Raw genomic sequence first — 23,765 nt, 5'->3', positions numbered from 1 at the left:
CAGTACACACCGTCTTGGTTTATTCTTATTTAGATATAATTTTCCTCACAAAAAACAATATCTTTTGCACATCCTTTGAAAATTTAGTACCAGCATACCAAGTCTTGCTCAAAAATATTTGTTGAACTGAATTAGATAGGTGGGTCACCTTTAGTACAATGTTCTAATACAGATAAAGACTTCACAAAATTTAAAAAGAAGTGAGAGATGAAGAAAAATTCCACATTAATATGTTCATTGCTCTCTTTTCCCGAATATTTGTCTTGTGCACGATTTTCTCAAAGATGGTTTGTAAAAAGAAAAAGTACTGAAGTAAGAGTTTGTACTGGCAAAAGCCCACAGTGATTGATGCTGTTCTGGTATTATTGAGACATTGTGTGAATTGCAGTAGTGTTCTTCATACAAGTTACTGCTATTCTCCTTCCAGGCACAAGTTAAAACTATATGCTACACATCCTTTGAAGTTATAATGGCCATGTAACTGGTTTTGGCTAATGGCATGAGAGCTCGTGTGCTGTTTGCCACCTCCAGGCAGAAGCTATAAGAGATAATGCATAATTTGCCCCCTTTCCTTGCTGAGGTGCTTATAAAAGCAGTTAGGATGGAATTTAGATTGTTCTTGGTCATCCTGAGCCCCTGAAGGATTATGAAACATTAATTATGTAGCAAGAATGAGACACAATCTTTGATTTGAGATTTGTTTGTTACTGTGACAAAACTAACCTGTTCTAATATAATAAACTCATCCAATTCCAGACTGGACTTTCAAAATTCCATGCTCTAAACCATAAGGCACACATAGTCAAGCTCTGAGGCTCCAGGAGGGAAATTGTGATGCATTCCTGTGATGTAGCCATCCATAGGACTGTAATTTAGTTTTCTCTCTTGTTTAACATATTTTAAATAAAACAAAGCTCCATTTATATTTATAAATTAGTCACTCTCTTTCCAAAAGCATGACCTACAGTTTGGTTTGGTTTTGAGTCTCTGATCTCCTTTTAAATACGACCCAACCAATCCACATGGATCATGGCAGACTGTTGGTGAGCCAGAAAATATTCACTTCACCCGACAGATTGAATTTCAATGCCTCAAGTTCTGCATCAATTAAGCCTCATGCAATTGATTTGATGCCATTGTTTAGGAAGCACTAAGAGATGCTGTTTTGCTACATTAGTCTCTGGGCTGTATTGTTCTCCCCTTGTGAAGTCACCAGGTTCTTCACCTTTTGCCAGTGACTTTGTTGTGTCCTCCCATTACTTTATCCATTGAGATCCCTGGATTATTCTTCCCACACTTTAGGTTTGACTGGTATATATTTTGGCAAGTCTTCATTCACATAAGGGTGCCCTTTTTTGGCATCTGGAAGAATATGCTCAGCTGTTGGGAGTAGCTTTGACCTTAGAAGAGCATTGCTATTTAGCAGTTCAGGAAGAAAGCAGATTAGGGGATGAGATGCCTAGTAGTGAGAGAAAATAATGCATTGCACCAGATGCTGGTAAGATCCCACTGGATACTGAGGAAATAGAAATATATCTTTTATGCAGAGTTTCAACAAGAGAGACACTTACCAGATACCACTGCTTTGTAAAAAGAGGATCATTCATGTTGATGTCAATCTCGTTGATGTCTCTGTATCCTCGCTTTTTTCGGTCAAATCCTTCCTGTTGCAAGGCCATCTTTACCTGGAATGACAATGCTGGTAAATTACTCAAACACCCTTTTTTGGAATTCATTCCCATGGATTCAATTTTCATTTGTAAATGACTTTAAAAAAAATCTTTCCTCAGCAAAAGGAAGTTCACCTCACGTAACTCTCACTTTACGATTATTTCCCAAGAGCGTTTATTTTGTGGTTGCACTGAACAAACAGGCCTTGGTGATGGTCTCAAAGTGGAGTACCTTAAGATTAGAATTAGATGGAGAAAAGTATTCTCAAGGAAGATAAAGAGGTAAGGGTCATTAAGTGAAATAAAAGAAAACAACAGAATATATCTATTAAGGAAAGGAGATTGATCTGGATTCAGGAAGGCAGAGATTGAGAACTGCATCACTCACATTTCTGGAGGGCTTCCTAGCCTTTGCGTTTGTTGATGGTACAACACTTGGGAGTCAGTCAAAAAGAAAAAAAAATATCAAAACCTCAAAACTAAACAAAAGAAAACCTACCTGTTGGAGAGCCAGAACAGCAGAGTTCTAGAAGGTAAGTAAGAGACCTTTGAAAGTAAATTCATGCATGGTGCTGCTGTCCTTATATTGACATTTTATTTTTGAACAGTCAGATAGAACCCCAAGGTCATGAATGGAAATTAAATTCAGGAGCTGAGTTAGTTCAAGCAGGCTCCTGGCCATGACAAAGCTGTCCGAATCAGGAAACTCTCTCACTTAGGCATTCACTACTTTATCATTCAATAGTTGTGGCCAGTGGGACCATCTATGACACAAGGAGTAGGCACAGTATGAAAGTGTGTGCTGGATATTTATTATTATTTTTATTATAATTTGTGGTACACATTCATTTTCCTAGCTATCCCCAGAGTTTTGAGGGGACTTCCTCAAATCCATTAGTATTGGTGGGAGTAAAATTCTAGGCATCTGACTACTCTAAAGACACTGAGTACTCCCTAAGACTCACAATTCATTCATGGCTCTCTCTCTCTCTCTCTCTCTCTCTCTCTCTCTTTCTCTTTGAATTTTCAGAAAGTGATGCAAGGGCAAGGAGCCCCGGGAGTCCACTTATTCTAGAAGTTCACTCACCAGACTTTACCTGTAAAAGGATCCGGGTTATAGTTTTCGCAGCCCCACCCCAAAACTCTTCCAAGACTGATTCTTCAGCTGCCTATTGATTGTGAGTTCCTGATATCTTCTGCATGCAGTCAATAACCCTAACTGATACGGGATGAGAGTGAGGCAGCAGGGGCCAAGCCAAGAGTGATGGTTGGAAGAGAGGAATAAAGAGACCCCAGGTGTTGTCCCAAACTCTTCCCTTGTGGCTGGAGGTATTGTGGAGTGAAATTGATCAAATTATAGTACATGCCTATAAAAATATGGCATCATGAAGCTCACTATTCTGTATAACTTAATGTGCACCAATAAAAATATTAAAAACAAAAACCCTTCCCTCCAGTATTGTCCTGGACTGTGGAAGAACTTGGGGAAGATGAGTTCCTCACTCTTTCGATTTGCACACCTACCCATGAAGCTCTGGATACATTTTTTTTTTTCCTAGAAAAATTCTAACTATCAGAAATTCTCTACATGTAAGATAAGAGTGTTAGGTGTGACATTGGCTCTGTGAGTTCTTGGATTATTTCCAAAAGAGACATTCACTGTGGCATGGATTTAAAAAATTCCCTCCAAAGAAATAGTGAAATAATTTTAAAAATGTTTGGGTGGGTAGTTTTATAATGTGTAGAGCAGATAAAGTCATGTCCATCAAATGAAGACCAATTCTGATTCAAATATGCATATATGTATATGTACTTATAAATATATAAAAATCATGTATATAAGTTACACATATGAACTGGGCGTGGTGGCCTGTAATCCCAGATGCTCGGGAGGCTGAGGCAGGAGGATCATGAGTTCAAAGCCAGCTTCAGCAAATGTGAGGTGCTAAGCAACTCAGTGAGACTTTTTCTCTAAATAAAATAGAAAATAGGGGCTGGGGATGTAGTTGAGTTCCCCTGAGTTTAATCCCTGGTACCAAAAAAAAAAAAAAAGAAAAATTACACACATACATACACTACCATCAACATCACCACCATTAAGAAGCAGATGCCAAGATGGAATGAAATGTAGAAGAATTTAATTAGGAGAGAAAAGATAAGAAACTTTGTTGTAAGTCTGACCCCAAGAAAAGGAAAGAGTGAACAGTTGTTTAACTATATCCTTGACTATAGTTAAGGAAACTTTGCCACCTAAGGAAACTTTGGCAAGACTGCAGAAGATTCGAATTTGACTGTTAGAGGAATCCTGGGTCTCCCAGGGATGGGCCTGCCTTAGTATCCTTTCCTGGCTCAGTCACTGGCCAGGAGCAGCTATGGGAAGTGATAGATTTCAGAGTGCAGCAGCTGGAGTCCTTGGTCAGTTATTCTCCGTGAAGCCAGAGGTCTGCAGGGCATATTCTCATAGCTGCCACAGAATACGTATGTGTGTGCATGTGCATATACATTAATGTAGGACATTTGAAATGCCTAAGTAAATGCATAGATTTCAACCTGGAAAGATTATTACAACATGCATCTCCTGAAACCTTCTTTTACTATGGAAGCAAGTATTTAAATAAGAGTGTTGCTTTAGTTTGGGAAGGAAGGAGCCTGAATTCAATCATGGCATCTTCCTTTGTGGGTCCCACAGTGAGGGCTTTGTCTGCTCTACTCATTAAAGGGAGACTGGCTAGTTTCCATTGAGGTATTCTCCTTATATTGGATTCATTGCCATGAGTCATTTCCCTGAGATAGCACCTTTCCTTGCCAGGATTTTCAGGAAACAAGAGCATCAGTGTAGAAATTTGAAAAACCTCATCTATATGTTGTTTCCCAGATGCCCAAGAACAGAAAGACTTGCACCAGATTCCATCTTTTTAAATATCAGTGCAGGAATGTTCTACTACAATCACTCCAAACTCAATTAGACCAAGTGTCCTCTAATGAAAAGATTACTTTAGTTCATTTTCATAAAATTAATTTTTTAATTTCATAAATGAGCTTTTAATGGAAACCAGTGATGCTTTGGAATGCTGCAGTCTCTGGATACCACCTCTCCTTGCAGCTCAGGAACTTAGAAATTATGACACTGGAGAAGGTTTTCTAAGTCTATTAATTTATCTTTCTGTCCTCAGTGAAGATCACGGTTTTATTTCAAAAGAGACGAACACCTTTATAAATATATATTTTTCATATTTTGCATACAAATAACTGGAGAACACTTTTTATGATACCACGCAACACTATTATTTTTATTTTTCTGGGTTCTAATTTAATCCTAATTCACATTAATACATAATCATAATCATACTATAGATAAAATTGTGTATTCTTTATTTACTGTGTATCTTACCGCATGAATTTTAATGTGCTACTATATAGTCATCATATTTTAATTTCTATACACCCAAAGAGACTTATACTATAATTTGTCCAACTATTTCTTTCTTATGGTCAGTTGGATTGTTTTCTATTATGATTGAAATTATCATGACCAGAGATGTGGTTATAAACTATTTTTAAAGACATATGGGAAAGATTTCAGTGTTACAATTCTGTGTCTGGTGAAGCTCTTATACCATCAGAGCAATGCCATAGAAGTATTTTTTAGTGTCTAAACCATATTCCTAGCATGATAACTAAAATTCCCCTGGCTTATTTTCTCTTCTTTCTCAGTTTTAACCTTTCATGTCTGATGTCTGTTATTGCCATTTAGATGTGATTCCAATGATGCGCACATCTTAATTAGAGCTTCTTCCCCTTCTGAAAAAATAACGTACCTTTCACTGCAGTATTTAGTCTCAGAATGCTTCTGCAAACTGCACCATTAACATAAACATGAGTACAAATTAAAAAATAATGAAAAATATGGAAGAGCAGGAGTGCTTATTACCAGGTATTATTTTTGTTGAAAATGAACAGATGGATAGTACACAATTCTGGTTCAACTTTGAAATCTTAGTTTGGTTTATGTGACCAATGTAACTCAAGCCACCCTATCTGCCTGGGCCCCTTCCAGTGCTCCTTATCTAGAATTTCTTAGTCAACAGATGTTTTGTGTATGTCGGCAATATGCCAGTTATGGACCATACCCAGACAGAGCAGAAAATACTCCCACACATTTGCAGACTATTTTATAGTTAGCAAGGCACTTTCATTACCATTATCTTCCCAACAGACCTGTGGGGTGGGTATTATTACAGTTGAGGGAATGGAGACTCAGAAACTATTGTCCAACAGTTCAAAAATATGGCAGAATCCCTGAGGTCGACGGATTCTAGATGTTACCAACTTTCTACTAAGCCGAATTGCTTTTCCCTAAGGGCATGTAACACAGTCAACTTTCCAGTATCTGGGACAGCTTAAAGGGGGATGCAACTTTCCCAGGACCTGGGCTATGATCACTTTCCTGCTGGGCTGATAATTAAACAGCTGTTAATTAGCATTGAGTGTTCTGGGTAAGGAGGGGCTAGGAGAAAGGGGACCAAGGGTGGCACCTGTCTCCAAAGGGGATGATGAAACATTTTGCTTGAAGTAAGAGTAAGAAAAGAAATAAAAACACAAAACTACTTATTAATGTTGCCCAAAATATTAAAATTTATTAATCCATGATGCTGTGAACTGAGATCATAAAATGGCTGCACTTTGGTTCATAGCCACCAGAATAGAGCTGAGGAGCCACAGAGGGAGTCAGGTCCGTGCACATGAACAACAGAATATATATTTTTTAAACTGGACCACACCATAGGAGCCATGGTATCCCAGACCCTCATTTGCTCTTGGTGCACATGTGAGTAATGATATGCTCAGTAGCAGTAACTACTGAATGTTTGGACACATAAATTGATCATTGCCTTTTATGGTCATGGATTTTGCTTTTTTACCCTCTGGCCACCTTCTCCCTCCTTCACATCCCAATCCAGTTTCTTTGGGACCCTGTTATCTGCAGTATTGCAGTTCTTTAAAAGAGACCAAAATAAATGCTTTCTGCTTTAGTCTGAACTTCAGTTTTGTTTCTGATGTGTTCACAGTGGCAGTAATTGTCTCTCAGTATTACTTTCTGTACCAGTAAGAATTCATTGATTGACCATTGTTTTGGGTTGACACTACGTTCCTAAAAGATATATTGAGGTCCTAACCTCCCATCCCATACCTGTAGAAATAACAATTATGATGGCTGTACTTTGGCCAAGAGGAACCAAAATTTCTCTGTGAACCTTAGAGATCACAATTGGCAAGCTGCTGTTTGTTGCACAGATAAAAATACCTCGCTCTTTAACTTCCAGATAAAGAATGCTCTCTGGAAAGAATGTGCTTACAAGACCATAGATTCCCAACAGCTTCCAACCACAGAACTGCTGACTTACTGACTATTCCAAAAGACTTGTTTCCTGGTAACCCATCATTTTAGCCCTCAGCCATTTACCTTGTATAGCTTAATGTATGAACAGACCCACAGTGCCAATCTAAATGTGTTCAGAATAACTCATGTAACTAATAGGACCAATTGGAAATGTTCAACACAAGTTACTTCACCTTGCCCCATTGTTTCCCTTCATCCTCTTCAAAAACCCAGTCGTTCTTCCAGAAGGTGTGTCTCCCAATTTGCAAATCTGTGCTGTACCTGGATGAAAACTGTCACCACTTTTCTTTTAATCTTGTTTAAAATTTCCTGGTTTCTGTACCCAAGAATGACCCTATTTGGGTCAATGGTTGATATAATTAGTGAAGATAAGGTCATATTAGCATTGGTCCTCAATCCAACATGGTGGACACTGTTATAATAGGAGGGTAGAGAGATACCAGGAGCATGTGTCCAAGGGAAGTCATGAGAAGGCAGAGATTGGAGTTATGCTACTATAAGCCAAGGAACATCTGGGTCTACTGGAAAATGGGGGAAGCAATGAAAAACCCACTCCTTGAAACTTCAGATGGCATGGTCCCACCAACACCTTGTTTCAGACTTCTGGCCTCCAAAACATTGAGAGAATGGATTTCTGTTATGCTAAGCCCCCCGGTTTGTGGTAATTTGTTATTACATCGGGCTAGGAAATGAATATAATCATGAAGAGAATTAAACTATATTATACTTCCTTCTCATTTGTAAACTTTATTTTGTATTTAAGTGCTCTTATAGTTTTATTTGGAACAAAGATTTCTTTAACCATATGTAACTTTTGCAAACAAAGGAAAAAATAAAAATGTGAGCCAAATAAATTGGTTACCATGTCCACAAACCTCCTTCACAGAGTCTAAGTCAAATCATCCCTAACTGTGCCTTCCTAAACAAGATTGTTCTTTGGGCTAACAAGTGCATTTGTAATCCAACTCATCTTGATGATTTTCTCCAGGATTTTTTTTTTCAAGTGGCCATCTCCCAGTGTATTTTTGCTACAGGAGCCCAAACAATGACAATTCTATCACTCTTGCCATTTGCTGAGAGCAGTGGCAAGATGCATGTGTAAGACATACATTGTGGAATTGATGATGGATGGTGGGTTTTGTTTTAATGGTAAAACAAAGCAGGTTAAAAACAAAGCGAAGCTTTAAAAAAATATTGTCAAAGTATGACTAAGATATCTGTGAAGTTTACTGAAATTTTAGTTTTTCCTTAGTGTTGAAGGAATACTATTTGATGATTACACTCTGGGAAACTATTGCATGTTGAAATAACAAAACCACTGAATAGCTTTCTAATTTTTTTCTCATTCCTTTAAACAGCTGCATATTATTCATTACATAAGCAAATTCAATTATCTTGTCACCCATTGAAGGACATGCTGGTTGATTGCATATTTTCTTGCTAGTTTGCAGCTTTGCACAGGGCTGCAGTGAACATTTTTCACACACATATGCACACACTGTGGTGACATTTTTCAAGCATGTCAGAATAAGTCTTAAGCGGTAGGATTACTGGGTCAATGAATACATGATTTTAAATTTTTATAAGGCAATTGTTGCCAAGTGCCCTTCAGAAATTTTGTACCAAATTACATGCTCACCAACAAAGTGTGAGAGTATGAGGAACTTGAGAAATGTTTGGACCTAAGACCTGCTAATGTGGCGGTTGGGATCCAGTAGCCTGGGAACTGCTAAGGAACTTGTTCTTTTAAGAGCTTCTGGGAGATTGTGCTTTCCATTTTGGGTTGAGGCAAGCTCCTCTGGTTCTGTGACATTCAGCTGTGCCTTTGTCTGTGAAGCAGAGGTCCCCAGCTTGGGTGCACAGCACAATCACCTGGGAAGTTAATAAAATCCTGATGCTCAGGCCAAATCCCCAAGCCGTGAAATGAGGATTGCTGGAGGGAGGGAGGCTTTGGCTTCAGTTGTTACTTTCCAGGTGGTTCCAACGGGCAGCCAGGGCTGCAGACCAGTGTACTGGGGCTCCTATCCTCTCTCTGAACACAATGAACACAATGCAGATAAAGAACTGAAATCAAATCAAGCCATAGAGGAGTGCAAGGGACAGAGAACATCTTCATCAAAAGGACTGCTCTCCAGATCCATAAGCAAATATATTCTTTTTGCTGAAGAAAACAGTCTCCCTGTCCTCACCTCACAAGTGGTGGTGGTGGTGATGCAGGATTGGGGATGGGGATGGGATGAGTATCAGGAACATTACAAAATTCTCCCTAAACATGGATATTTTTTTTTAAAGTGAAAAATCTCTTAATTTGCCCTGCAGTTACTTAGCCCTTATTATGGTCTGAGGATTCCCACCCCCCCTAATAGATTAAATAGATTAAGACAAAAGAGAAACAGGAATGCTGGAAGCATGTTACCTGACACTGTAGCTAGAATGCCCAGGGGTGGGCTTGAGCACATACTAAGGGATATATGCATATGTGATGAAGGATTAAGGCTGATGTTAGAAGGCTCCTCTGCCTCATCCTTGCCATTGTTGCCTCTCTGTCTCCTTGGGGACAGAGAATAGGTTAGCATTTCATTGCTGTGATCAAAATATCTGACAAGAACAACTTAGAGGAGGAAGAGTTAATTTTGGCTCATGGTTTCAGAGGTTCAGTCCTTGGTCATCTGACTCCACCACTCTGAGCTCAAAGTGTGGCACAACATCATGGCTGAAGGGCATGGTGGATGAAAGCTGCTCATGATGGTCTCCCAGAAGGGGAGAGAAAAAGGGGAAGGGGCCACAGGGAAAATGCATCCTTCCAGGCCATGCCCCCAGTGACCCATCTCCTCTAGCCACACCCCACCTTCCTACAGTTACCATCCATTCAAAGTAGGATGGACAGATTGATTAAGTTACAGCTCTCACAATCTAATAATTTCATTTCCGAATATTCCTGCATTAACACAGGAGCTTTTGGGGACACCTCATATCTGAACCATAACAGAGAGGATCTGAATAATTTCTGGTGTGTGCTCATAGAGGTAGGAGTAGACAACAGAGGGTTGTTTTTCTTCTCCGGAGGTGCCATAGGTGTGTGTGTGTGTGTGTGTGTGTGTGTGTACGGGATGGGGGGACATTTGTTTCAAACCCTGAGAAATTGGGAGAACTGAATGAAGAGGAGTCTTGAGTACCATTCATCTCATGGAAAGAAGAACATAACTTCTGGGTGCAATATGGACTTTAACATAATATAAAATGCTGTGGAAAAGCAGGCAACTTAGCTTTGTGGGTGAGAACATGGTCCTGGATGGGCAGACATGGGTCACAGGCCTGCAGTACCTGCCTATTCTCCTGTGAGAACTTGAAAAAGCCAGTGAACCCATTTAAGCCTCAGAGTGTTCACCTGTAAAATGAGGATGAACCTTAATAAGAACTACAATATGTCCTGTTTGCTGAGCAGGGCTCTAAGTACTTTGTGTACATCATCTCTGTTATTGTTCACCACCTCCTGAGAGGTTAGGATTGAAGCCATTAAACGGGTGGGTAAGAGTCACATAGCTTGTTAAGAGTAGAGTCATGCTTCATACTTGTTATAGTCCAGATTATGTTTGGGGTTCACAGAAAAATCAAGAGGAAAGTACACAGAATTTCCTGACCCCCTCCCTCTCCACCCCAGCTTTCTCCACTATTTACATTCCCCTCCAGAGGGATGTGTCCGCCATAGTGGAGGAAGCTATGCGGGGGCATCATTATTACTCCAAGTGCACGGTTTGCTCTGGCATTCAGTCTTGGGTCTTCACCTCTTTTTGAATTTGCCTTTCCAAGGCAGTGTGTAATCTCCTTGTTTGAAGTGATGAACTGAACATGATTTATCAAAACAAGGAATCCCCCAAAGTCACAAGGGGGATGGTGGGGGAAGGAGGCTACTCTTAGGCTCAGACATTCTAGTTCATCGCCTTTGCCAGTAACTGCTGGCCTTGGTTGTCAGGATCCAAATAGAGACTTCAGAGAGAGGGGTCTGGAGAGGGAAGATCTGATCTGGAGAGGTCAAACACAGGAAAGGGGGGAGCAGGTGGCCAGCAGTCAGGGAGTCTGGCTGCTTAATTTCCTTCTTGAGCAGGCAGGTATGACTCTTTTAAAACCCCAATTACGGGCAAATCACCCAGCTTAACTTTTCAAAGAACACCGAGTTAAGCCCACAATTATGGCTGAATGCACAGTATTGATTGCTCTCATTTAGAGAGGTTTGCCCATCTTGCAAGGATGACAACGATCAATTGAGGAGAGAGGATATGGCTGTGTGCCTCAGACCACAGTTCCAGTCGCTGCATCTCAGTGACAAGATATTAACAAATTGTTATCTATCATCTAAAGCTCTGTATACAAGGTGTACCATGAGATAAATCACTGCAGTGAGGGAAGGAGCCAAAGATGCTTCCTGTGGAGCAAAGTGAAAAGGGAACCATTGGAAATGCCACTAGCGGGTAAAACCCCAGCTCCCCCGTTTGCTGGAACTTGTGGTTGGAATTGTGTTTTAGCTTGAACTTGAACCCTCACTTGCTCCTGTTGCCAGGCAGTGGAGGAATGTTAGGAGTCAGATTAGGCAATTAAAAAGTATTAAAAGATGGTAGGTGCTATGCCAGATGTTGAAGAAGGGCTGGCTAGACCAGAGTGTGATACAGAGGACAATTTTCCAGAGAAGCCAGAAGCACCTATGTGTCGTCCTTGGCCAAAATGACATGGTTTTCTTCATGAAAGTCTCCTGAGAGGTTAATAAAGAAAGGAAGCAAAGCAAAGCTAAGTCACTATAATATGTTAGTAGCTTCAGCTACACACATGGTGTAGCATTCAAGGGAGCCTTTCGAGCTAGGCGGACGGTTCCGTTTCCCATCACAGATGGGCAGAAAGACTCAGCCTACTGGAGAAAGCTCCTGGAAGATCAAATGCAGGAGGAGGAGAAGGAGGATGGGGGCAGGGGAAAGGGAAAGAAGCAGGAGAAAGCTCTGTGCCCCTTTCCACTCCAGCTGTGGCCAGTCAGCATTCTTACATCTGACCACCCTACTGAATGCTCCACCTCTCAGAGGTATTGGGGGTGGGGGCTGCACAGAGGTAAGGTTGGGCCAACAGGATGCTTAAAGAAGATTCTCAAGGCACCCAGCTGGGAATGAATGACCCCAGAGACTTCATTATGATGTTGGTGCACATTTCTTTTTTTTTTTTGCGCCAGGGATTGAACTTAGGGGCGTTTCACCACTGCGCCAATCCCAAGATCCCCACCCCTTTTAAAAATTTTTTATATTTTTATTTTGAGACAGGGTCTTGGTCTTGGACTCAGGGACTTGCTAAGTTGCTGAGGCTGGCTTTGAACTCTCGATCCTCCTGCCTTAGCCTCCTGAGCTGCTGGGATGACAAGCATGCACCACCCAGCCCAGCCCGGTTCTGCAAGTGAACCAGAAGAAGGATGCTGAGCAGAGATGTCTGGTCCTCATTCTCTGTAGAGGGAGGGCCCACTTTGTGCTTCTGGAAGGCAAGATAAATCCCACTGAAGATGTATTGCAGTTTCATTAGATTATCTTACGGCTGGCAGGCTTCATTTGAGAAAACTAATAGCATCAAGTTCCCCTGGCATGATCTGGCAGGTCTGTGACCTTGACTCTGTCACCATGGCTACAGGCTAATTATGATACCCCATCCCCAACGGCTGCCTCACAAATGTGTGTGGTGAAAAGGGGGGCTGAGTGGAAAGTGTGTTTGATGTGACCCAAGGCCAAGCCTTTCCTGAGTGCTCAGAACACCTTAAACTCACTGTGGGGCAATGAAAAAGCACTAGCTTTGGATTCAGAAAGAACTGGGTTCAAATCCTGGCATAATTTGCTTCTTATTTGTGCATGCTCTGAGGTAGGTCCCTCAAATTTCCTGAGTCCTGCTTTTTTCATCTAGAACAGGATTTGACCAATCAACCTGTTACATTTCTGTAAATAAAGTCGATTGAAACACTGTTTGCTTATGTATCATGGAGGCTGCTTTAATGCTGTGTGATAAAGTTCAATTGTTGGAACAGAAACAATGTAGTCATCATAGCCTAAATACTTGTTATATGGCCCTTTATAGAACGTCTGTTGACCCTAATGCACAGAGTATAGATGATGAAAATTTGTGACCTAATGGACTAATTGATGAGGATCAGGAGAAATAAACTTCCTTCCTTGTGAACTATGAAATGCACATTAAATATTTCTGTTATGACTATGATGAGCCAGGTATCTGTGAAATCCGTTTCCTCCATCAGGAAAGACTCAGGGACAGCTATGAGACTAGTGGTTCAAATGGTGGATTTTTGAGGGGCACAAAGAAAGTCCGCTGTGACCCAAATTCTCCCCTGAGCACATGCACACAGACTGAATTTTGGCCCCAAAGGGTTAAGCTTTAATTTTAAGCACTGATTATCCAAGTTGATTAGGACTCTACTTAAAAGATTTGGAAAACAAGTCTTCTGGGAGGGATGACACATCCCGGTGTTCTCACTTACCCATACTTGCACGTGACCTTATTAATTAGATAGCTTTTCTCAGTGGTGGTGGTGGAACAGATTGGTGCAAGGAAAGGGTAGGGGTTTATGAAAAAGGACATTTTGCAAACCTTATTTTCCTGCAAGTCAGGGGGAAGGGCTACTGACATCAACATCAAAGGGTCCAGGGCTTAGATTGTCCCCAGTCCAAGAGGAAGGATTAAGATAAAGGCAGTGAGAAGGCACTGGGAAAAAGCCCTCCCAAAGTTCTTTGCTTCCCTAGGTGCGTTCTTTATGCATGATATATCTTCAGCAGTAGGGATACACCTGCCATTTATTTACTGTAATGAAGATTGCAATATTGTTTCTTCGTAAGTTTTCAATAGGGTACAAAAAAAGCTGTCTGCTAAGGAAATACAAATGGATCTTGAAAAATCACAGCCTCTCTTTCTTAACCTAATAAATGCAGAAGGTGGTGTGATTTCCCCATTAGGACAATGGGACTAACGAGTTAAAGAGGAGGGAAGATTCACTTTCTTAGTCCTTTCTTCCTCAAGGGCATCTATTTTTAATCTGCAAAGGTCAGCCCCTTCGTCAACAGCAATGGCTTGTCAATTCTTTCCTCCTATTGGTATTTCATTAGTTGCCAATGAAACAGTTCCAGGGTGACGGGGTGGAAAAGAAATGTGTGTGGAGACTGCAATTGGCGTATGTGTGAAATATTTAGGGGCTGGTGGCTGTGCATCTCCAGCACCGGGCAGCTGGAGAGTAATTCATATGTCAAGCCCAGCAACCCACGAATGACAAAACACCAACAAGGAATAAAGGTCAGAGCTATTGATTCTTAACACACTTCTGCTTATGCACAGAGCACTCAGTGACGGGGCGTTAATGAGCCCCAGCACGACCATGCAGAACAAATGAAGAACAAAATGAATCGACTTTGCAAGAGCACCCCTGTAAGGCACGGAACTATCCATATGCTTAGGTCTGCCCTTAGAGGAATACCAAGAGGAGGGATTTTTATTTTGCAGTGTGGTAGTTTTCTGTGGCTGTTGTAACACATTGTCACAGACTTAGTGGCTTAAAACAACATAAATTTATTGTCTTAGAATTCTGGAGATCAGAAGTCTACAATGAGGGTGCCCACGGTTGCATTCTTTCTAGAGGCTCTAGGGCAGGGATCTGTTTTCTTTCCTTTCTCAGTTGAAGGACTTCCTGAATTCCTTGGCACATGGCTTTCTTTCTCTATCTTCCAAGATAGCAACATTGGGTCATATTTCTTATATGGCATCACCCTTACTTTCTCTTTTGCCTTCCTCTTATAAAGATGCTGGTGTTTACTTTGAGACCATCCAGGAAATTCAGGATAATCTTCCTATTTAAAGGACAGTTTATTAGCACTCTTAATTCCACCTATGACCTTGATTCCCCCTTGCAGGTGATACAACATATTTACAGGTTCTAAGGATTAGGATATGGATATCTTTTGGGGATGGGGGCATCATTATTCTGCCAACCACATACAGGAAGGGAACTAACATCCAATGCTGATAAGTGAGGCTGATTATTAGTAAGTTATTATGTGTAAAACCCAGCTTCTGTAGTGGATTGCAAATGGTGATCCTCAGATGGGAGTCTATAGTTCAAGTATTTTTGGTCCTGCTGAAACTCATATTGAAACTTAATCCCCATGTGGTGACTCAATTGGTCTCCCAAGTACTGTGCAGAGATGAGGGATATTTGATGGAGACAGAGAACCCAGAATTATTCTGGGGAAAGAAGCAAAGTCGCACATCATTGAATAACCTGTAGCTGGACAAGTATTGATAAAGGAACCTTTACTGAATGGTGAAAAGATAATCAGAGCTCTCCTTCCTTCCTTCCTTCCTTCCTTCCTTCCTTCCTTCCTTCCTCTCTCTCTCTCTCTCTCTCTCTCTCTCTCTCTCTCTCTCTCTCTTTCTTTTTAAATCAACAGCTGATGCCTGACACTAACAGGGGAAAAATACATGAGCTCTGGATGCAGAATCAGCATCCAAAAGGTTGCTAAGAGGTTGAACTTGTTGGCTTAGATCAATTATACACAGTTGGACAGCACATTTAGATATTAAATGCTATTTGTAGGCTTTAAGAAAATCAGTTGCACAACTGTTAGAAAAGGAGAGATGCATTCATGAAAGGATATCATTTTAGCTGACCAGAAGTTTAATGTGTAAAAATAGTGTTAATACCAGCAACTGAAAAAGAAAATTCAAATTCTATCTGCTTTAGAAGAGACAGGGTCCCAGAGGAAGGTAAGGACAGATGTTGAGACATCTGGCAAGACAATACTCTGGAGCTAGTCCAGTTATGGAGTCCACTTTCAGGAGGGTATTGTCAAATTTTATATCTCAGAGGAAGGAAGTTAAGATTATGACAAATCTGAGAAATGCACATCTAATATCCCAGAAATGTGTAAAACCCAGCTCCCGTAATGGATTGCAAATGGTGATTCTCAGATGGGAGTCTATAGTTTGAGTATTTTTTGTCCTGCTGAAACTCATATTGAAACTTAATCCCCATAAAGAGGCATTAAGAAGTGGGACCAGGTGGATCCTTTAAGAGGTGATTAGAGCTCCACCCTCATGTATGGATTATTCCATTATGAAAGCCAATTTGGCTGGGTCTCTTTCAAGTATCCTGTCTTACTATATGTTTCCTATGTGGTCTTAGGAATCTACTGGCCAGAAGGCCACCATCATTAAATGTGCCATCTCAACCTTGAACCAGAACCCTGAGCAAAAATAAATCTTTTCAACTTACCCAGTCTGTGGCATTATGTTAATAGCAAGAGAAAATAGACTAAGACATGGAGGGTTTTCTCAGGATTCCAAGTGGTGACTCAATTGGTCTCCCAAGGACTGTTTAAGAACTTTTATTAGTTAGAGTATACTATTTATGGTGTGGTACTTATTCTGAAGGGAGTGTATTTCTCTACTCCTGTGATACTGGGTTTGGCCATGTGCTTTGGCTTGTGCTAGGAAAGGAATACTTGCCCATCCTTTGACCTCTTGCATTTCAGCCGTGGCCAAAAGAACATGACCAGTGTAGCCTGCTGCAAAACATATTCTCTTTAACCCTAGAGTGTTTTTTGTTTTTATTTTCATGGGGCATAATTATATTTATTTCAAGGTCTTCTGAGTTTTTAGCAAATCTTCACTATGTAGATAGATTCTGGATGCTAAGAGGAATTATGTGATTCATTCTACAACTGAAATATGAGATATGTCTTTATTCCAAATAGGAACCTTTTACATGTTGTTTTAAAAATATAGCCATAGGTACAAGGATATTCATTGCACTGATATCTATATTAAAAAAGAGAAGGAAGAAATTACGTGTTCATTAATAGAGGAATGCTCTCAAGAAAAGAAGCAGTTATTAAAATAAATGATTCAGTACTAATTAAAATAGTTGTACTTATTGTGTTTTAGGTGAAAACAAAAGCTACACAGATGTATGTATAGCATTAACCTATTTTTGTAAATATACCAGCACACTAGGGGCTGGGGTAGTGGCTCAGCTGTAGGGTGCTCGCCTAGCACGGGCGGGGTGCTGGGATCAATCCTTAGCACTATATAAAAATAAAATAAAGGTATTGTGTCCAACTACAACTAAAACAAAATATTTAAAAAAATACCGGCACACTAATTGTGTGCGTGCATGTACATGTATGCACACACATGCATGATATTAAAAAACAAAAGCCTGGGACAGAAGCATGGTGGCAAATACGGGCTATCTTTACAGAATGGTATTAAAAAAAGAGAAAAAGGTATTCATTTTTAAAGTTTTTTAAAATTTTAATGTACCCACTAAAAATAAGGAAAAAAAGGAGATAGGTAATTTTAATTTTTGTTCTTTTTTATGTTTTTCAAAATCTTAATGATGGATGTGGGTTACTCATATAGTTAAACTTTTTTTTCTTATATGTATTATAAAATGTGGATTGGTTTGGCTTTCATGATAGATTAGAAAGATCTGCTAATATTGGATGGGAGCAGAAACAGACAAACATATACATCACAATTTTGTTCAGAGAGGATCTGGATCCTTACTGCAATAAATTACTTTGACTTGGAATAATGATGAAAAACCACCTTATTTTTCTAGCAGAAGAGACTTCTTACCCCACACTCAGGAAAGACTTATTCTTATTGGGTTAACATATTGATAAGCTTCTTGGAATGAGTTGGTGAGATATCCATGGGAAAGGCTCTATTATCACTGGGTGGGTACTAAACAGCTCTCTGAGGGGCTGGGGGAAGGCCAGATACTTGCAAATCTGTGGTATGCTTGCAAATCAAGGATATGATAATTGGGGCCATAGCTGAATTCTAACTCTAGAGGACCTTTCCACGTGGGAAAACATGAAGGCACATAGACAAATAAAAGCAGTATGATAGGGATTTGGTGGGAGGAGAAAAAATATTTAATAGGGATTTTATTAAATTACTTATCATATGAGGGTGTAATATAAACCCAATTCTTTCTTTCACATAATTTTTTTGGGGGGCTATTCGTGTTGCTCTTTGCTTTGTGGAATGAATTTGCATTTTTCAGGTACAGTGACAAAAACTGATGAGTTTAAGGGCTGGCAGAGAGTGAAAGTAGAGACCACCCTCAGGAGGACATCTATGTGTGGTTATGCTGTTGCCTTATACGAAGTTAATCAAAGCTACTAAAACTGCCTAATTTCATTCATTTTCACAAACATCTTAAATGGGCTTATTAAGTATCAGATATCATTGTGACCATTGGGAATTTGTGAATAAATAGATCTGTCTTCAGAATGAAAAAGCTGTATTAAATTGAACAACAGTCACACCTGTATTTTTTAAATAATTGATATGGTTTAAATATGAGGTTTCCACCAGAAGTTCATGTACAAGATAATGCAAGAATGTTCAGAGGTGAAGTGGTTAAACTGTAAACTAATTGATGGATGAACCATTTGAATGGATTAACTGGGTGGTACCTATAGGCAGGTAGGGTATGGCTGGAGGAAGTAGGTCACTGGGGGCATGCCTTTGGAGTTTATATTTTTCTCTGGTGAGCAGAGATCTTTTCTCTCTCTGCTTCCTGGCTGTCAGGAACTGAGCAGCTCTCCTCCTCCATGCTCTTCTGCCCTGATGTTCCGCCTCACTTTGGGCCCAGAGTTATGGAATTGGCTGACTATGGACTGAACCTCTGAAACTGTGAACCAAAATAAACTTTTCCTTCTCTCATTTGTTCTTGTTGGGTTAACATATTGATAAGCTTCTTGGAATGGGTTGGTGATATAAAGCTGACTCATACAATAACAGACTGCTGCATAAAGGAGACTTGAATGTTCGTCTATGCACAGGCCTCAGTAGTGGGTCTATCATTTGCTGTTTAGTTGGCCTTTGTCAAGATCCCTAACCTTCCTGTGCTTTTTTTTCTCATGGTAAAATAGGAATGATTATAGTAGGAACCCCACTGCATTATAATACAAAACAGCTTAACAGACTGTCGAGAACATACCACATTCTAAATATGTGTGTGTGTGTGTGTGTGTGTGTGTGTGAGAGAGAGAGAGAGAGAGAGAGAGAGAGAGAGAGAGATATGCTGGAGTATAACACAGCCACATCTTATCATTCAAGATTATTTATAGCATGCAGGCTACTCTTTATACTGTCCACTCCAATTTTTCTTCCTGCAAAATGGGACTGGATAGTTCTTTATAAACACCAATCTCAGCAAAGTCAAAATTCCTTATGGCCAGGATTGTTAACCTTATGCTTATGGGAATACATGTGGTTCTCACTGAGCAGGATCCAAAATGGACTCGCCAGGAATGGATAATACAATATTCTCATTGCACACAGGGACATTGAGAAGTGGTGGGGTTATTTTCATGGAAGACCATGAGGTAGGTTTCTCATTAGATACAGTTTGACTTTAGAGAGCACATGAAACTATTTTGATCCTTATCTGTTTCTCTTAAATAAAACAGTTCTATCAGAATCATTTGTCTGAATTAGGCCTCTGGATAGTAACTCCCAGCCCAGTATCCTTGAGTTGCTCAATGAAGTACTCAGGGCACACAGCAAAAAGATGAAGAAAACTCTCACCACAGTGAGGAAGTAGGACTTATGGCTCATCTATAGCTAGAACTCAAAGGAATTGCTACCAAACACTAGGTCAGGGCACTGAATAGATAAACACGTTTGGTGACCTGCTTCTGTAATGTCCTGAAAACAAAAGTCCTTTTTAGCAAAAAATCTGCCCCTCTGTCTGCCTTTGAGTTTGGCACCACAATGTCTCTATTAACCACCGAGAAAGCCTCTGTTCATCCTCTCTCTGCTCCCCATCTCTGCTATGCCCAGCCATGACTTCTTTCCCACAGCTATTAAGGAACATACATTTCTAGAATCACAACAGATGAATAGGAGGTAAAGGCTGATGGTGGCCCATTTTACTTTAAGAGCTGCAAATCATGGTGGCACATGTCTATAATGCCAGCAACCTGGGTGGCTGAGGCAGGAGGATCCCAAGTGCCAGGCCAGCCTCAGCAACCTAGTAAGAATCTATCTCTAAAAAAAATTTAAAAGGGCTGGGGATAGAGCTCAGTGGTAGAATGCTTCTGTGTTCTGTCCTCAATACCAAAAGAAAAAAGCCATAAATCACAAATGTGTGGGTAAGCAAAAACAGGTAAAAAATTCCCAGTGGCAGTGCATATAGTGTATTGTCATTTTTAGTCATTTCATATGTTCATAGTGTCTGAAAGATCTTCAGGGAGGGTAGGAGGATGTTCCATGTCAATGCTGTAGGTCCTTTAGACACAGGGAATTTGTCAAAGAACTGTGTACTTCTAACATACTTGGGAAAGTGATTAAATTACCGGACAGATCAAGGGTAACCCAGCAGTGAGTCTGGTGGCCAATGCTGGATTTGGATACAGCTTCTCATTCAAAAATAAATAAACCAGGAAAAAAGACATTAACACAGGAAGATTGGAAAGTAAAATATTAGGAACGAGAAGAATTAGAAGGTAAAATACTAGGAACAAGAGAAGAACATTATCCTGAAGACTCAGGGAGAAGCAGTACAGTTAAAAAGGACCAAACACTGGAGCCAGAAGAAAGTTACAAGGCATATTGATTGAGACATAAATGAAGCTTTTAATGAAATAGAAGCCCAAATCCACAAGATGCATAGGAATAAACATATTAAGAAAAAAAGGTAAACTGATGAAACAAATATGAAGAGAATGCAAGTCCAAAAGTTTAGGAGATAGGAATGTCCCTAAATGGTTTCTCAGTAATGAATACTATAAGAAGAAGTGGGAATGGTCTAAAATCAGATAATGTTTTCATGGGGACCTGGATGACACTACTTCAGAAACTTCAATATCTCCTTATTGATAAGCCTTAGGAGAAAGAGATGGGGGATCAGTGGTTTTCCCCCCTTATTGGTACTGGCATTTGGGATGGACTCTTAGGAATTTATAGCTAGAAAGTCATAACTTTCAGAGACCTGAGAGTAGGTAGGTGTTACATAGGAGGCAACACCAAGAGGGGCTGGGTTGCATAGGTGTTATGGAAGACAAATGTTGAGCCTTAAGTCTTAAGACCTGGTGGTCCAAATTATTAACTTAGAACATGATTATTGCTTGTATTCACTGTAATGCATACAAAACTGAGCCTGAATTCTACCCAGAGTTAGAAGCCTACTTGACATGTTCTTTGCTGGAATAGCAATAACAGGAGCTAGGCAGTAGTGGAGTAACAACTTGAATGCAATGTCCCAAATGTACCAGTGGCCCCAGCTTCTCAGTTGGCAATGTTCCTAACAATATTACTGGAAAACAAACAAGCAAAATAAAACACTGTAATTGATGCAAAACAAAATGCTTAACAATATATAGACTGATAGGCTCACCACATTCTAGGCAAGATTAATAACATGAGATCTATACTTAACCATATTCCAGGGCATATTTGAATTGCAATGATAGAAACAAGATGCTAGAAGCAGCTGAGCAGAGAAAACAAAACAATAAAATATGCTAATCATAAAGGAGTAAAAAAAATCAAACCGTGGTAGGCCTTCTCTCCAGCACTGAATGGCAGAATCCAACCAATATTGTTCAAGAGGTCAGTGTATGTGTTCCCGCTACTTCTGCATAACAAATTGACCCAGGACATGGTAGCTTATAGCTACTATTTCATTTTGCTTAAGGATTCTGTGGGTAAGGAATCGGGTTGACTTGTTTCTGTAATACTATTTTTGGAGCCTCAACTGGAGAGACTCAAAGGCTGGACACAATGGAAAGGCTGGAGTCTGTGTAAGATGTAAGGTTTATCATTACCAGGTTAGGACCTCAGGCTGGATCTGACCTAAGGATGATACTATCTTTTTATCCCTACATGTCTGCTGTCTTGTTCATTTCCTCTCTATAGGGGTTTACAGCTGGGATCAACTGGGGGAATTGCTTTAGGTCTCTCAAATGTCTATGTTTTGGATTCTTTTATAATCACAAGTACCTTTTACTTTCTTCAAGATTCAACAATGATCCTGGCTCGGCTGGGCACTCCTAGAACCCCAGCAACTTTGGAGGCTAAGGCAGAAGGATTGCAAGTTTGAGGCCAGCCTCAGCAACTTAGTGAGACCCTATGCAACTTAGTGAGATCATCTCAAAATAAAAAATAAAAAGGGCTGGGGATGTGCCTTCGTAGTAAAGCACCTCTGAGTTCAATCCCCGTGCAAACAAAACAAAACAAATCAACAAACACCCCACCTCCAAAAAAAAAAAAAAAAAAAAAAAAACAACCACCACCAACAAAACAGAAACATAAACTAAAACCCAACCAACTAAACAAACATAAAACCCTCAAATAACAACAATGATTGAGCCTGGATTTGAAAGGTGCTGCTTGCCTCATCATCTCACTCTCATTCCCACATCACATTCCCTCCATTATGATCTGGCCAGGCTAGTCTCCTCATTAAATCCTCACATGTCCCTATGTGTCTCCTGCCTAGGACAATTCACTCACATCTTAATGTTTTTGCATCAGAATACCAATGCATGGGCTGGGGATGTGGTTCAAGCGGTAGCGTACTCGCCTGGCATGCGTGCGGCCCGGGTTCGATCCTCAGCACCACATACAAACAAAGATGTTGTGTCCGCCGAGAACTAAAAAATAAATATTAAAATTCTCTTTCTCTCTAAAAAAAGAAAAAAAAATACCAATGCATGAACCACTCCCCATGCTCTCCCCATTCCTTGAGATCTGCTATAATTCTTGATGACAGTCATCATTACTTTTGGTAACTCTCCTTGCAAATGGATCAATTGAATCACACAATCATTTAGAACCAGACCACTGGGTTTTTCCTGTGCTTTTGTGTTACATTGGCATTAAACTGTAATTTCTTTGGGGGACAACAAAACCAAGTGTGAAAAAAATATGTTTTTTTTTTCCAGAGAGAGAGAATGAGCAAGGGAGCAAGAGAGAGGTATTTCTGCCATTTCCATCCTCTAGGTTTGCATTTATAAAACGGAGTTGTATCAAAGTTCTCTTACGGTATCTACACCACTTCTTCTATATATGACAAGCCCACCATTCCTCTCTGAAGAAATGTGATTTCCATTCATCCAAACAAATGAAAGTCTCCAAGTTGCACTTACCCTCCCACCATTTAAAAAAGTTACTTCCCATTTCATTTCACACTGTGAAATTTAATCACTTATGCAACCATTTTATGGAATCTAAAAAATGCTTCTGCAAGAAGCCTCCTAGAGAAGGGTGTTATATTAATTGTTGAGTGGATCTCCCTAAATATGTATGCAATTCCCCTCATCCCCAGCTCTGCTGAAGTGGAGTGCGCTGTTCCTGGAGGTACTGCAATACCAGGTCAATGCACGGAGTGGTTGGAGCAAGGTCCTAGTCCATATCTTATTTCCAAAAATCCACTTAGTATATTATCTTTTGGATAGAGAACATATCAGGTATTAAACTGATAAGAACAGATGCAACACTTGATATTAGCCAAAGTACAAGGAGTGATAAAATATATTAATGTCTTGATGAGTCCAACAACATCACTTCAAAACCAAGATGCTATTTCAGCCTTCTTATATCCTTTCTGGGATTACCATCTTGAATTTTAAGGAGGGTTGATTTATTTGCTT

At 40.1% G+C, this 23,765-nt stretch overlaps 1 protein-coding gene and 1 non-coding gene across 2 annotated transcripts in view; both read right to left on the bottom strand.

Moving 5' to 3' along the window:
• Pcsk2 (proprotein convertase subtilisin/kexin type 2) overlaps positions 1-23,765 on the bottom strand; it is a 270,847-nt gene that overhangs the window by 120,143 nt on the left and 126,939 nt on the right. Inside the window, exon 3 of the mRNA XM_046438653.2 lies at positions 1,572-1,685. Within this exon, the coding sequence (XP_046294609.1) occupies positions 1,572-1,685 (114 nt within the window). The remainder of the gene's footprint in view (positions 1-1,571; positions 1,686-23,765) is intronic.
• Positions 23,451-23,638, bottom strand: LOC124089540 (U2 spliceosomal RNA). Its single transcript, XR_006850778.1, has one exon. It is a non-coding gene; the product is annotated as a U2 spliceosomal RNA (small nuclear RNA).

Source organism: Marmota monax, unplaced genomic scaffold (genome assembly GCF_021218885.2).
Source record: "Marmota monax isolate L192 unplaced genomic scaffold, Marmota_monax_Labrador192_F-V1.1 WCK01_AAM20220418_F8-fsc00005, whole genome shotgun sequence".
Lineage (NCBI taxonomy): Eukaryota > Metazoa > Chordata > Mammalia > Rodentia > Sciuridae > Marmota > Marmota monax.
This window is presented reverse-complemented; position numbering and strand designations above follow the sequence as displayed.